This window comes from Centrocercus urophasianus, unplaced genomic scaffold, assembly GCF_019232065.1.
Source record: "Centrocercus urophasianus isolate 14NV4802_14NV808 unplaced genomic scaffold, USGS_Curo_1.0 seq_23, whole genome shotgun sequence".
NCBI lineage: Eukaryota > Metazoa > Chordata > Aves > Galliformes > Phasianidae > Centrocercus > Centrocercus urophasianus.
Window position 1 is genome coordinate 11,254,115 of NW_024884789.1, and position 12,161 is coordinate 11,266,275.

Consider the following 12,161-nt stretch of genomic DNA (forward strand, 5'->3'; position numbering starts at 1 on the left):
AGAAGAGAAGAGAAGAGAAGAGAAGAGAAGAGAAGAGAAGAGAAGAGTGTAAGATTGCCTATTTCTTGGGCCTAACCTGCATATTTGGTTACTCTGGAATTTAATATGCCTAGTAGAATTATGACAGAAATTCAGGACACCAGTAGAAATCTAACAAGCACATGTATTTAAAATTTGTTTTTAAAGTCCAATTGGTTTTTAAAGTCTAATTTCCCCTTACACTAAAATTCAGTTTGCAGATGTTGCATGCTTTTCTTTTTACTTTTATCAGAGTAGGGATGGGACGGTTTATCTTCTGAGGTTCTATCAGCAACAGAGCAGTTAAACTTTCCAACTATGAATTTTAAACTACTTCATGCAGTATTTGTATTAACAGATGAGCAAGAAAGAATGCACGGAAGAAAGCTCAGCCTGATGCACGTGGACAGGAAGCCACGTGACAATAGGCTGTGCCTTTGTGTCATGGGAACACTGCTATCAACTTCAGAGGAGCCATGACTTGGCTTTCCGACGGCACGTCCAGAGCTCCTGCCAGGGCTGCTGCCATCCACACTACCCGATGTCCTACCAGCTTTCAGTGGGAAAAGACCCCCAAGTCTTCACATATATCGCTATTCCTCTGCCTAGAAAAGTCAGCAGGTAAAAAAAAGAAGAAAGAAAGAAAGAAAGAAAGAAAAAAGAGCTCCCTAACATCAATGAGCATTGACCAGGTGTTGGGCCCCAGCCCCATTGTGCCATTCTTTCTTGCCATTCGTGAAAAGAAACAAGAATGTGACATTACTAATGGCAAATAACAGTCTTGATTACAAGTTTTATGTGTTATACAGTTAGATTAGTTTATACCTATAACTCTACATAGTATTTTGTGTAAAAATAGCTTTGGAATATTAAAATCATTGCAATAAAATACCTGCAATATAATTATTAAATGTGTTCTTTGGTAGCTAGTCAACTTTTATGGATGGAATAGTTTCCCTTTTTTAAATCTGAACACTCCTTAACAAACAAAGAGAATGCACTGGTTTAGGTACCATTCAAAATTTCTCTGCCTAGTTTGAACTCGTGTCCGGGCATCGTGCCGGGGAAGCTCAAACACCAAAACAGCAAAAATCACACTACCATTCAAATGCATTCGGACGACTCCACGCCTTGCTGGCCATGCCGCGCACGACCCTCTCTGCCAACCAGCTCTGACTCAGTCCCTACCACCAGTGTGTACACAGCACGGACACACTGCACACCTTCATGGCGATCGCTGTGGAAATGAAGAGCCATATCTGACAAGATGTCCATTCAATGACAAGAAATCACTATGCTCCAAACCACTACACAGCCAAGGACGGTGGAGATGATCATGGATGAAGGTGTGAGACCAGTGGTCTACTTTTCTTCTCTTCGTGTTCCACTTTGTTCATTCCATTTCACTCACTTCTTTCCTTTATTTTTTGCAAGTTGTCATCCTACTAAAGCGTGTGTCTTAGAACAAAGTCATAATGCAGGTGAAATAAGTCTTTGGTTTCTTTGGACTTATAAATAACATTTTTTTCAAATAGTTCTAAGTATAAACCTGCTATCTTGAGGTCCCGGTCTGTCTTTATTTATTTATTTATTTTTAAAGCTTTTCCACCGAGGTTTAGTTTGTGGTAATTCCTTCATGCTTTGGTACAAGTGCTTGATGAAGATGAGTTGCCTGAATTGGAGCTGCCCTCGTCTTGCCACTTATCCAGACTCCTCCTCCGTGCATTCATGAAAAAGTTGCTGACGGTGCTCAGCTCCAACCCGAGCTGCTGGGAAATGGTGATTTGTAATTCTTTGGATGGACGCTTATTTTCCTTGAATATTGCATGTAGAGTTCGACGCTGGACATCCGTGAAGACCAACCGAGGCTTTTTGGGGGTATTCCCTCTGTCCTTCCCGTGCTCTTGTTCTTTCCTCTTGCACGCTGCAAGAAAGCGGAGCACTGGTTAGAGGTCTGGCAGAGTGGTAAATGACAACCAGAATAAAAGGAGCATTCACTTTGGCTTCTACATTTGGCGAGGATGTGTGGCATGGGATAAGACATGCACTTACATGCAGGTTTTGTGGGTCCACCGACAGGCACTTGCACAAGTCAGTTTAAAGACAAGTTTAAGGGTTTATTTTTTAACACACTATAAGCTATGAAAAATTAAGGGAAATAAATTAAAAAATGCCTTTGCCATTGTCTGCTAAAACCCAGTGAAGCTGGCCCTGAGAGGTTAAATTTTGACATGGTTGAAATATGCAACATCCCTCGAACGTAGAGTGGAAATTCACAGAGCTCTTAAGTCAATCTTTCCTACATTTTTAATCCTCGCTACTTGCGAATCCATTTCTGTTTTGTTGTTGCTGATGGTTTTCCTCTGTTTTTTGGCTGAGAAATAAGGAACTGGGAGAAAACAGGACCCCGATACCATCTCACAGCTCAGAATGATGACTAAAAGAACCATCTTTTCACACAGAACAATGGCACACCAACTCTTCCTTACGCAATTCCACTTTCTTCTGTCCTCTCTCTCCCTTCCGCTCCCTTTCAGAGAGCCGTTACACCACACACCACTGACAGGCCGTACAACCCCAGATCTGCCTTGCAGATCACCTGCTCGGCAGAAACCAGGGAGCTGGGAGCACAGCTCCAAGTCCCCTGCAGCCTTTGACCGCCTGCCAGCTCATATTGTTAGCATTTAGCCAGGATAAAAAGGTTCCCTGGGAGGACAGATTGGTCTGTCTCACTTTCAAAAGAGTCTGAAGTTGTCTGTTTCCTCTTTTTTTTTCTGCTCTAACAGTGTCCTTTAATGCTGATTTAGGGAGGCATTTCTGAAAAGAATATGGATGTTCTGCCTTTGTTTCTGTGGAGATCCTAGCCCTTATTTCTGTGGAGATCAGTGCTGATCATATTAAAACCACCTATCTCATGGATACAGAATGAAGACAACAAATCATTTTACAAAGATCCTTCCTCCACCTTTTATTGTTACCCAGGGCCAGCATTGTCACGAGGGTGTATCTGCTTGAGGGAGACAGAAGAACGGTCACCCACCGTCTGCCCCTCCAGTTGCCTTCCAGCCCCATCCATGCAGATGCTTTTGCAGAGGCTAATGGTGTGGGTCTCAGCCACGCACCCCTCCATATGATCATAAGGACTGATGTGCCAGACTCACATCTTCTATGGCTATTTTTATCTGAAAACCTTTGAAGAGTGCTTTGAAGTTACATCTTAACCTCTAAAATATGGTATCACTTCTGGGTTGAAAAACAGGTTTGATGCAACAGGTTTCTCACGGAACTAAGCTGGTGAACCCACTGCAGGGATCAGTGAAATAGTTACACTGAATTCAGAAATAATTCTGGGTCCCAACTGGAAGTAAACATTGATAACTCGTGGGTTAAAAATGCTATTGCAGGAATAGTCTGTCAGTTACCAGTTGGTATTCAAAATGAGGAGTGCAGGAGAGAGAGACGGAATCTCAACTTTTATACCCCTCAACATTTGAGGTCAGAAGCTCCTGAGGGAAAAGCTAAAGAGGCAAGCTGAACCCACTCCACATTAGCTGCGCCCAACAGCTCATTTCTACTCACACTGCTTTACACCTTTCCAAAGACAACACAAATCCCAGCTTTCACCTGGACAGACTGTGCAGAGAGACTATCATTTGCCATGCAGCCCCAATTACACCAGCAGTGCGGCCCACATCAGCCAGGAACACAGAGCTGGCTCCCCTGGCTGTGCTGACCTCGGGGCTTCCATCACCACTGAGCACAAGGGTTCTCTGAAATCACAGAGAACAAAACAGCCACATGTTGTGAAACTCGCGTATCATGTCTACCTGAGCTTCTGCTTCTGAGATTTAACATTCCTGGATAATTATTTCCCTAGAAAATGTCTCAGCAGTTACCCAATACCTTGCTCTCAAAGTTCAGCTGTATGACTACTGCTAGCAACATCCCATGGGTAAGAAAAAAGTGCCCACTGCTGAGCAGAATAGAACAAATTCTGTCAGTTCCATGTTGCAAGTAAGCTGAGTTCAGTATGTCAGAGATTTCAGAGTTCAGTATGTCCTGCTTCTCTCCAGTTTGTCCAGCACCTCACTTCGCAGGTGACCGGCGATACCATGCAAGCTGGGACTGACTTCCTATGAGCTGTTTGCTGGCTGATGAAGGGAAGAGACCAAAACAGAACAGCGGGGACGTGGAACTTTCACAAACTATCACACAGGTTGCTGGTTCCAAGGCCTGGCCCATGGTAAAGCTCCCTGGCTCACAGAGCTCACAGCAGGGCTGCCAGGCTTCTGCCTGTGCGGGGAAGGCGGCTCCCGCCTCCATCTTCTGCCTTGTCTGGGCCCGGGAATATTAATAGCACTTAAAAATAAATAATGGTGATAATGAAAAACCGTAATAGGGTTTCCTGACGATCGTTTTTCCTGCATTGGAGCCAATCAATTTTAATAATAAATTATAGCTTCCAGCTTGCCAGGGAACAAATGCGCATAGCGAGGTGAAGCCTGCTGCGAGGCAGCGCTGCCCAGGCGATGCCCACACAGCAGCAGCACCCGCTGTGGCCAGAGCTCCTGTGGCACGGGCAGCTGCTGGAGGCACAGGCCTCACCAACACCAGCTGGCACCTCTTTTGGTAAAACGCCAGAGCCCGTCTTAGAACTGCTTACCACACACTGATGCACAGATGTAAGCACGGCGCAGCATGCACAGCACACAGTGCAGCCAGCCCTGCCCTCCGCACAACAGCAAAGCACCTCGCGATGCCTTTGGAAAGAGCCTAAAGAAAGCCTAGTTTAAAAAAGACAACACAGCAGAGTATAGTCCCTCTGAGCCTGGCAACACAGGTGCAGATATGACAATGCAATATTATCAGTGCTAGAAGGAGCCCTATAAATCCAGTGCTGAACTCTGGCCTCTCCCCGTCACTTCTATCTTCCTGTGCCCTGAGCAGCAGATATTTCTGACACTTGCAATTCTCCTGATACAGCCCATCAATCCAGTTTTGTCTCCCTTTGTTCCTCACGAGCCGCCTGAGGGATGTGGCTGCGCTCACTTGCTGGCGCTGGGGAGCTCTGCACATCTCCTCACTGCTCTGAGCACGCTGTCCTGCAGTCCCACCACAGCCGTGTCCAGGAGGCTGAGCCAGGAACTACACACAGGAGGAGGCCGTAGGAACCCTCAGTGGCACAGCCGCTTTCAAGCACCTAGGGGAGATGGAGCTGAGGCACACACATCTGCAGGATCAGCGGGTAACAGCAAGGGAGCACGCAGCACCCTGAGGGCTCCCTGCTTCACGATTCCTTTTCAAGATGGAAAGACAGCCAAGAACACTGAGACACCAGACACTGCTGGTGTGGGGGAGCAGCCACTGGGACAAAGCACAGCAAAACATCACTGTCCATAAGCACAGCATTTTTCCTTCAGACAAGCAGGAGAAAAAAAAAAATAACAGCATTATGCCTCTCTCAGAGGCTCCAGTGCAGGGTTCTCTGGAAGCAGTGTGGAGTTCACGCTGCACCAGGAACCAGCCAAAGTGCTGCAGACCAGGATGCTGCAGGAAACACAAGCAGGCATGCGGGAGATTGACTTGAGAGTTCTCACAAGTTTTGTGAAGGTCCCTTTTCCCCCTCCTCTGGCAAAATGAAATCTTTTTGCTATTCTGACTCCATCTGTGCAGGGCATGTGTCACAGACATCAAAACCCTGTCAGAGTTCCCTTCTTTAATGCATTTTCTGATCTTTGCCACGTTCCATCTGTAGAATCTGGCACCTGCCTTGGCCATCCAAATGGGGCCCACCAACACCCTGGGACTCTAAATCACCTGCTTTCCATTTGAAACGCTGCAACACATCCAACAGCAATTTCAGAGAGGGAAAAGCCTTCAGCAGTACAGCCCAGAAAGTATCCTGGGGGGAAATTCCTCCAGAGGGGGCTGCCTTTGGCAGGCCAGTGGGGTTTCCATCAGAGGCTGAGCCTGGTTCAGACATCAGAGGTGGTCCCAGTCACATGGCTACAGGACATGCTGGGAGTGAGTAGCCAAAAGTATATGGCAAACTCAGAGTGATGATAACATACAATTAAGGGTAATAAGCTCCATCCTTGTCATGGGAATAACACCTCTGTAGCAGGCAGAGAGATCTTTCCTAATTGCTAAAACCTCCTATTTGGGGAGAATATGAGAACAAGATGAGGGGCCTACAATAGACAAGCTGCCTTGCCAGAGACCTCACCACATGAGCTAAAGGCAGGCAGTTCTCTTCTCTAGATCCTCCCGGTACCATCCAGCACTTTGTCTCTCTGGGAATCTGTATTTACATCACTTGCTCTGGATCTTATTTCTCTGCCATCACACCCCTTTTGCTGTTCCACAACATGAGAAGAGTTAAGGATGTATCTGCAAGGGAAGCTCACAGCCCAACATCACCCTGCCAACGCATGGATCCCAGCTGAGACTGCCAGTGCCAAACACCTCACTGCTTGCACTGTATTAAAATCTGACCTTAATTTGCTGCCAGCGGAATAACAAAGCAAGGTGGGCTCAGGCGTGATGACTCTGCAGTGGGGTTCCGGGCTCCACGTGCCCGCAGTGCTGACAGACCCGTGAGCACCTGCATGAACTGCCACGGCCACCCAGGGCCTGCCGCTAAGTGGATCAATGGGGGAAGCACCCGATATTCCTGCTATATCATTTAAAGCAAATGCTGAATTTCTGGAGCCGGGTCTTTAGTTAACCATATTACTGTGACAAATATTTCTTTGTCTAGCATAAGTAATTAGAATTTAATCACTTTAACGGCATCTTAATTACCTCAAATGAATTGAAAGGACATTTAATAGCAAAGATTAAATTGCCTTAATGAATGATTTTTGCGACTCCATCAATATGTTAATCACGTTAGCCCTTCCTTTCCTACGAGCGCTGGCGGCTGCCGGCCCCTGGGTGGCGACCTCGGATCGCCGCTTCCGCGCCGTGCAGCTCCGGCTGCACCGCCCCGCAGCGCCCGGCTGCGGCCGCCCCCGCAGCCCCTCGCCTCGCTGCCGTGCGGGCGCCCCAGCCCCGGTTCCGCCGCAGCCGCCGAGATGGGGTTTCCGGGCTGTGGAAGTGACGCGCTCCGCTCCCAGAGCTTCGCTGGGATTTTAAAGGCCCTCGAAGGCACGTACCGAGCGGGCGGCACTCGGACTTGTTTCCTAAGGCCCGACCCCACTTCTCCCCCGCTAATTGGAAAGCCCTTCGTCAATTCCGACAGTACTCAAACAGCGAGAGCTGCCCTGCGTCCTTGAGACGGCTGTGCCACCACCGGGTCCCCACGCCGGAACACTGCAGTGCGGCTGCTGCCGTGTTGCGGCCGTGCCCCAAGCTCCGGGCGGACCCTCGCAGCCCCCGCTCTGCTCGGTGTCCCCCGCAGCGTGTGCCCGAGCGGTGCCGGTGTGAGAAGCATCGCGGGGCCGACCTCCTCGGGAGCGGGACACCTCGAGTGAGCTTCGTTGCAGAAGAATTTCGCTAAGACCGTCGCCTCTCCGTCGGGAGGTGATCTACCCCGAGACATCGATGTCTGCGGCGAAATCGCCGCTCTGGATCTGCGCACGCGGAGGTGCGGAAGCCACAGAGAGCCAGCGGGAGCCCGGAGCTCACCGGGAAGAGACACACCCGGTACCGCGCTGCCCCGAGGCGGGCCACGAGCACGCGGCTCCCGCGCTCGAAACGACTCCGTCCTTGCGTGGGGCCCGCGGGGTTCCGCAGCCGAAGCCGAGCGCTGTCAGTCCCGGCGACGCGCGCACAGCCGCACCGCCCGACGGCTCCGCGCGCTCCCACGAACCCTCGGCCGAGTCCCCCGGGCGGCCCCGCGCCGCCGGTAACTGTCCGCAGTGCTGAAGCAGCCGCCATCCAGGCCGATCCCGAGCCCGCACGCCGCCGCACGCCGTCATCCGTCCGCCCGCCCCGTCGGCGTGTCCCGGCCCGGGCAACCGCCGCCCGGCGCGGAGGCGGTCAGTAGAGGGCGCAGAGCCGACGGGAACGGCGGGTGGCACTTGGCCGGGGCAGTTCGACGGCAGCCCCCGGGCGGTGCGAGCAGAAGGGACAGAGCGGTTCCGAGGCCGCTTCGTCAAAATCGCAGCGGATCGGAATGAACGAACGGACGAACAAGGGAGAGGCGGGAGCCGCCGGGCCGACACTAACGAAGGGCGAATGCGGTGCGTGCGAGCGGCTGGGAGTCGGTCCCACCACAGTGACGTGGCTGGAGAACACGGGGCCCACAGCGGCACCGGGCTCCAGAGCGGGGCGGGCGGCCCTCGTCAGATTCCATATAAATGCGGAGAACGCTCTGATTATGGTATTGATTTCTTTAGAGTTAATTTGGTGAGAAACCCTCGCAGGCTGCCCAGAGCTTGGCTTGGCTGAGATTTCGTTTGGGAGAGAGAAAGGAGACGGGGAGGAGAGAAAAGATGCGTAGGTACAGACAGCAACAGCCCGGTCACCGGAATGCAGCGGGCGGGGAGAAGAAGGAGAAGAGAGGGTACCGCCGCGCTCAGCACCCCCGGAGCAGAGGCCACCCCCGAACCCCTCCAGACGGCCCGCACCGCTGGGAAATACCGCGGAGGAGAACCGCTCGGAAATGCCGACGGGCCGCGGCAGTGCCGGGCACTTCCTTCGAACCGCGTTTCTTCTTGGAGCCCTTTCGCTGCCCTCCAGGTGTCAGCGGCGGCGGTGTGGGGCCGAAGGAAGAGCGAGCGAGAAACAGCCGAGCGGAGACGTACTGAGCGATATGGGGGGGAGTGGAAGGGCAGACAAAGAGAGAATGGAGAGGAGAGGGGACATAGGGTGAATAAGATGGAGGCTGAAAGAGGTCAGCGCTGCTCACGCTGCGAGACGCAGCCCGGGGAAGCGCCGGGGCCCCAGAGCAGCTTCCACGCAGACCCCGAGCCCTCTGACTGCTGGAGTGTGAGGCGGAGACACAGGGAGGGTCCCCCCCGAATCCCCCCATCGCCTGCGGCCCTGGGACACCGGCGGGAAGAAGCCGGGCGTTTTTCCTCCGCCAACTGTCCGTAAACGCCCGGGAGTGAGCTATAATTGGGACGTGAAATTTAATTGCCGCCGACTGGAGTAATTTATGATATTCTGAATTGACGTTCATACATCATTATCAGTCCGGGCAGGTTTTTACCATTCGGTAAGGTCATCACACATGTAAAACCTGCACGAGATGAGATCGATAGCTGACGCACTCACAGAGGTCGCCCGCCGCCCGCCTCTCTTAAGCCCGCCTGCATCCCTTCCTGCCAGCGGCGCTCAGCGCGCGGGCCAAATCCTGCGGGCCGGAGGAGCGCTGCGAGGACCGCCCCCATTGGCTGGGATACGCCGCTATGCAAATGAGCACGTGCGGCGGGCGGCCCAGGTGGGGCCGGGCGGGGCGGCGCGGGGCGGGGCGGGGCGGGCGCTGGAGGGCCGGGCGCTGCTCCCCGCGTCCCCTCGGCCCCGGGCAGCCGGAACGGCTCGACCCCGGCAGGCCGCTTCTCCGCGGTGCCGGCCGTCCAGTAGCGTCGGAAGGGGGACGCGAAACGACGAGGCTTTGTCCCTCTGCCGGGACCGCCCCGCTCTGCCGCCCGGGTGCAGGGGCGCACCGGGAGCGAACAAAGGGCCGCGCGGCCCCGCGGGGAGCCGCTCCTCAGCGATCCGCGCACACGAGCGGGGCTCGGGGCGTACGACACGGTTCGTACGGTTCGGCCCTAAGGTCGTTGGGCGACGTCGGAAGCGGCCCCCATCCGCCTCTCTTCAGCGCCCGCGGGACGGGGCTGCGCGGCTCCCAGAGAGCGCAGGAGGCGGAAAGGGCGCTGCCGAGCTCGGACCTTGGACGCCAAGCGCGGCCGAAGCCGAGGTGGCGCGGGAGGAACAAGGGATCCGCGCCGCGTCTCAGAGGTGCCGCTCCGCCCCCGGCCCCGAGCGCAGAGCCGGGCCGAGCGCACCCCGGGGGTCCCCCGGTTGCCGGCACCGCGCGTCGGTGCGTTTGCGAGTGGGGAGACGAGCGGCTTCCCTCGTTGTTTTCTCCGGAACGGATTGGTGACCCCGGCGGATCGACTGTCTCGCGTTCTCCAGGGACAAATTAGTGGAGACCTATCACTTAATTAACAGCCCCTTGCTCACGGCATATTAAACCCGCGTCCCGCACAAGCCGGGGGTGGGAAGGCGCGGGGAGGCCACGGGATAGGAGACGCGTTCCGCTTCGTTCGCCGCACACGGCGCCCGGCCGGGCCCTGTCCGCGGCCCGGACCTGCCCGGACGGCCGCGGGGCGCTCCTTTCATCCCCACACCAAAGCCACAACGCTCCGCGCGACGATCACCACAGCAATCCGTTAAAAACCGAACGACTCCAGTCGACGGCGTTGCTCCTGCACGCCGGGCCCGCACGTCTGTGCGCGACTCTCGTTCCGCAGCACCCGCCGGGCACGGGCGGACATAGAGCCCCGACCCACTCCGAGCTCCGGCCTCGCTGCGCTCCCCGAGCCCGTGGGCGCGGCGTTGGGCAGCGCAGAGCCCGGGCCCCGTTCCGGCCGCGCAACGCCGCCGATTCCTCCGCTGCGGGAGGCCCGAGTCACGGCGGGACAAAGCGGAACCGGCAGCGGCACTGCCCGGAGCTGCACTGCGGCCCTCCCGGAGGCGCTTCTCCGCACCTGCGGCCACCGCGTGCGTCGGCGCCCGGTGTGAGCTCCGCAACCCGCGGGCACTTCGGGCACCGCGCGGGGACACGGGGCCGAGCGCGGCCCGAACGGGGCCCAAGCCACCCCCGCACGGCCGGGCACAGGCGCGGGGCCCGTCCCGTCCCGCCGCGGCTCCGCTCACCTGCCAGCCGCAGAGCAGACATCCGCTGGAACTCGGGCTCCTGGAGCCACTTCCACATCCTGCGGAAGGTCTCCCGGCCGGACTTGAGCTTGCTCCAGGGCTTGGGGTTCCTCAGCAGGTCCGAGAGGGTCCCCTGGGAGCGGCACAGCACCCGCTGGGCAAAGATGGCCTGGGGGATGCTGTATCGCTTGAGCTCGGTGGTGATCCTCTGAGCGACTTCTTTGGTATTGATTTCTTCCATTTGCCCTGAATTGCTCCCGCCGCCCGCCTGCGAGCCCGCCACCGCAGGGTTCTGCTCCCGGCCGGGGCCCAGCAGCTGCCCATGGCCCTGCGCGCCCAGGTGGCCGTGCGGGGGGTGCGGGATGCCGCCCAGGGGCACCATGCCGGCGGGCGGGGCGCTCAGGTGCTGCTCGCCGTGCCGGCCCAGCATGGCGGGGTGCGGCGCCTCGAAGCCGGTGGGCGTCAGCATCTTGTCGGCGGGCATGGCGGCGCCGGGGTGCGCGTAGTGCGGCAGCGCCTGCTGCGAGCCGTGCACCGAGCCCAGCCCCGAGCCCGACAGCGGCGACAGGCTCTGCCCCATGCCGGCCACGTCCTTGTGGTACGGCGCGTAGAGGTTGTTCATGGGCGCCAGGCCCCGCTCGTCCCGCATGAGCGTGAAGCTGCCGCTGACGTTGCCCGGGAGGCGCTGGTGCGGATGGTGGTGATGGTGGTGGTGGTGGTGCGGAAACTTGTCCGACACCGTGGAGATGGGCGGCAGCGGCTGCAGCGGAGTCAGCGTGGTGTAGGTGCCGCTCATGCCCATGCCGGGGGGCGTCTCGCAGCCCATGCTCATGGCGGGATGCAGCGGCCCCCCCAGCCCGTGCTCGGCGGCGCGGTGGTGGTGGTGGAAGTCGCCGCCGTCCAGCAGCGCCATGCCCGCGGGCCGCGCGGGGCCGCCCAGGTGCCCGCGGGGCGGCACGGCGGCGGCGCGGGGGTGCGCGGGGCCGCCCAGCAGCTCGGCGCCCGGCTCATGGCTCACCGCGTGCAGGTCGCCCATGCTCTCCATCGCCAGCTGCGCGTTCATCGCGGGCCGCGCACATCCGTGTGGTGCGGCGGGCGCGGGCCGGCTCCTCCCGCGGGACGCGGCGGCTCTGGAGGGGTCTCGGTGCCGTCGCCGCTGGGTTGGTGGCGCTTGGGTTTGATTTTTTTTTTTTTTGGTGGTTAACTGAGTTTTTCTTATTTTTTGCGGGACGACGCCGGCTCGGTCCTAGGGCCCCCGCTCCCTCAGGCCAGGCTCCGCAGCCGCGGCGGCCGTCCGCCCGCGCCCCTCGCCA

The 12,161-nt window shown here is 56.6% G+C and overlaps 1 protein-coding gene across 1 annotated transcript; it reads right to left on the reverse strand.

Annotated features, from left to right (window-relative positions):
- Nucleotides 1–145: 145 nt before the first annotated feature.
- On the reverse strand, nt 146–11,911 carry ONECUT1 (one cut homeobox 1). Its single transcript, XM_042824568.1, has 2 exons — nt 10,849–11,911; nt 146–1,942 (listed from the first exon to the last, which is right to left on the reverse strand). The coding sequence occupies exons 1-2, from the start codon at nt 11,909–11,911 to the stop codon at nt 1,653–1,655; spliced, it is 1,353 nt and encodes a 450-aa protein (XP_042680502.1). The 3' UTR covers nt 146–1,652.
- Nucleotides 11,912–12,161: the final 250 nt, after the last annotated feature.